Source organism: Nicotiana tabacum, chromosome 21, assembly GCF_000715075.1.
Source record: "Nicotiana tabacum cultivar K326 chromosome 21, ASM71507v2, whole genome shotgun sequence".
NCBI classification, from domain to species: domain Eukaryota; kingdom Viridiplantae; phylum Streptophyta; class Magnoliopsida; order Solanales; family Solanaceae; genus Nicotiana; species Nicotiana tabacum.
This window is the reverse complement of record NC_134100.1, coordinates 20645155-20648665: the sequence shown is the minus strand read 5'-3', so window position 1 is coordinate 20648665 and position 3511 is coordinate 20645155. Positions and strand designations below refer to the sequence as shown.

The window sequence follows — 3511 nt, the reverse complement described above, 5'->3', positions numbered from 1 at the left end:
CATATTTTTAGATGACAGATCCTGAATTTCCCTGGATCACTGCTTTTGGCGTTCCTTATTTCTTTGATACGAGGATCAATATTACTAGTTTAAACGGGTTCTACATCAGTGGGAACGAGAATCCTGTCTTTGATCTGCCCAACTATTGGTTGATGATCTGTCCCGCAGTCCCCAAAGGTATACTAGGTTTCTTATTATTTTTTTTAAAGTAGGAATTGGTATGATCATACATGATGTAATGGCTTAGGTAAGACTCGATATATTCTAATTAACTATTCACCAAACGTTTTACTAGGACTGAAATTATATTCACAAAAAGTATATATAAACGATTACTAACTACAGCTAATTGCGGTAGCGAGTTATTACTATTTTTAGTTACCAGATTACTAACTAATACTATTAATTAAAAAATTACCTATAACTATATAATAAGTGATCTGATTGTAGAAATAATTTTCACCATCATGCATTTACAGAACTTAAAACTCTTTCAAGTTTTTTTTATCCTTCGGCTTATATTATCCTCCCAAAGTAGGATACATGTATGTACGCACTATTCTTCTTATACCCTACTTGTAAAACTTCACTAGATTTGTTGTTGGTATATATTCCAAACAAGTTGACACATGGAATCTGAATATATTTATTGTTAAGAGAATAGAGGTTCATTTCAGAGGGCTAGCTTTATAAATACTCACACCAAGACCAAATACTCTCTAAAGTCGCTTTTTTTCTTCCTTGCTTCTTCACTATCTATTCACTTCCATCTCAACATAACAAGAAAGGCAGACAGAAAGGAACTAAAGAAAGAAAGAAAGAAAGAAAGAAAGGAAAAGGTTTATGTAAAGCAGCATGACTCACCAGCTTGATGATCAAATGGTACTGATCTCTCAGTACTATCCTGATATATACAACCAATTGGTATCGGAACCAGGTTAGCAGGAAATCTTTTACTCTATCTTTATATTTCATCCGTTTCAATTATGTGAACTTATTTTCTTTTTAGTCCTGGCTTAAAATAATGACCCGTTTCCATATTTGAAAATAATTTATATTTATTCAATGATTTATAACCGCACAAAATATGTGCATAATTTTACACAACAAGTTCAAAAATCTTTATTTATTTCTTAAATTCCGTACCCAATCATATAGGTTCACATAAATTAAAATAAATAGATTATTACCTAGTCTCGAACGACTAAAAGGGGAGTTGTACATAGTTTTGTTGAATCATGAGACTATAACGTCTAAAAGTTGAAGTTATTAGAAATAGCATACTTTTAATCATTTCATTATATTTTCACTCCTCACGTGGGCTTGATTCTTTATAATGGGTCAAAAACATAAAAATAATTCTCTTACTTTTTAGGCATGCAACAGTGAGATTTGACCTTAGGAGTATTTATTGCTTACTTTACTGTGATATTATGTTGAATTGTGCAATCATTTCGTCTAAAAGTTTAAACTATTTAAAAGAAAATCCTTGTTATAATTATTTCGAGTCATGGAAGCAACCATTAATACTTATATTAGGGTATATTGTCTACATCACACTCGTAGGAATATGACCTTTCTCTGGACCGTACATGAATACAAGATGCTTGGATGCACTGCCTTTTTATTTCGTTGTTGTATATTGGCACTATCAATGTCGTGACATGATGTCTTGGAATGTGATCAGGAGAGGCAAAACCGCGGCGAAGACGGAAGAAAAACAAAGTTGAAGGGAGCAGCAGTGGGATGATCATGAGGAAGAGGAAGCTTAGCGAAGAACAAGTTAATCTTCTTGAACAGAGTTTTGAGGAGGAGCACAAACTGGAGACAGAGAGGAAGGACAAGCTTGCTTCTGAACTTGGCCTTGATCCTCATCAAGTTGCTGTTTGGTTCCAGAACAGAAGAACTCGTTATAAAAACAAGAAACTGGAGGAGGAATATTCCAAGTTAAAGACTGAACATGACACTGCTATTGTTGAGAAATGTCGTCTTGAAAATGAGGTACGTCACATTTTTTTATATTTGACATAATACTCTCTACGTATCAAATAGTACTATTTTATTTTTAGTCAGTTTCAAAAAGATTAATAAACATATTTAATTTTAAAATATTTATTTTATTCTTAATGAGATAATTTATAATCACAAAAATATCTACTTATTACTTATTTTAGACCATAAACTCCAAAAATCTTTCTTTTTTTATTAAAATTCATGTCTAATCAAACACAAACACATAAATTAAAACAGAGGGAAGAAGGAGTAATATATAAATAATGTCTTTCTAACTTGTTTTGTATATCCAGATAAATAAAGTGTTAGGATACTGAGGATTTTTAAAAGAGTTTAAGTTCGGTATGCATTGCGAAGAAAATTGAACTGTCGAATCACAAAAAGATAACTAGGAATAACTATCTTTAGTTTAAAAAAAAAAAAAGTGGAATAAATAACTTGAAAAATACATTGCTAGAACATCCAGATGAGACGTGAAAAAACAAGAAGGAAAAAAGCCATGTTTAGTCATATGCCTGGACTCTAGTCTCGAGAAGGACCACGATTGTTGTTTGATTCGATAAAGTGAAGATTGTAGGAAAAGTTAAGTACTCCCATTTTAACATTTTCTTTTTAGTATGTTACAAAAAGAATAATAGCCTTTAGATGTAAAAATAATTTAACTTAAATTGTTGTATACGCTATACAACTTCAATTATATATACCATGGCAGCACCTTTAGTGAAGGCATATTTGAGTCCTTACATATATACTCGTTTTTTTGTTGCAGGTCATAAAGATGAAGGAACAGTTATCTGAAGCAGAAAATGAGATACAAAAGCTGCTATTGGAGCGTAATTGTGATGGTGTTTCAAGCAATAGCCCAATTAGTACTTCATCATTTACAATGGATCAGCCACCTTTACTTGGGGAGTATGGAATGGAGGGAATATTAATGGATAATCTCTTTTTTGTTGCTGAAAATACTTATAATTATCATGAGGGATTAGAATGGGTTAACCCTATTTATATATGATATATGATCCCTGGCCTAATTAATTAAATTCTACAAGCTCGTAGATAGTGATCCACCTAGCTAATGTATGTACATCTTTCTTCTATCCTTGCTTTGTGCTTACTACTAGTGTATTAATGTAAATTGTAATAATGCTAGTTGTATATTTAATTTTATGCGTTGCAACCAATACTTAATTTGCGAAATATTTAAAAGACATATGAGAACACATAAATGGGAAAAAGGGTACTATTTGTCACCATTTGTTGTATCCATTTTGCATCAAACTTGTACTACAGTTTTTTAAAAGAAAAAGGAAAAGATTACCTACAAATTCCTCTTAACAATTTAACCACATACTCATTTTGATGGTTAGTAAATAGTGCGGTAACATTTCCAGGTCCTGAGATGATTGTCACTTATGAGAATTTTAATCATGAAAATTTGATGAATATAATTATGGATTAAATATGATGCCTTTCAGGCTTGAATTAATGCTTGAGA

General features: G+C 31.5%; 1 protein-coding gene across 1 annotated transcript; it reads left to right on the top strand.

The window, feature by feature from the left end:
• Positions 1-695: 695 nt before the first annotated feature.
• LOC107826485 (homeobox-leucine zipper protein ATHB-40-like) lies at positions 696-3197 on the top strand. The gene is made up of 3 exons (XM_016653472.2): positions 696-937; positions 1688-2001; positions 2783-3197. The coding sequence occupies exons 1-3, from the start codon at positions 856-858 to the stop codon at positions 3026-3028; spliced, it is 642 nt and encodes a 213-aa protein (XP_016508958.1). The 5' UTR covers positions 696-855; the 3' UTR covers positions 3029-3197.
• The last annotated feature ends 314 nt before the right edge of the window (positions 3198-3511 follow it).

Coding starts and splice junctions, on each gene's coding strand:
- LOC107826485 (XM_016653472.2), top strand. CDS start 856: ATGACTCACCAGCTTGATGATCAAATGGTACTGATCTCTCAGTACTAT. Junction 938..1,687: donor CCAATTGGTATCGGAACCAG/GTTAGCAGGAAA, acceptor GAATGTGATCAG/GAGAGGCAAAACCGCGGCGA. Junction 2,002..2,782: donor AATGTCGTCTTGAAAATGAG/GTACGTCACATT, acceptor TTTTTGTTGCAG/GTCATAAAGATGAAGGAACA.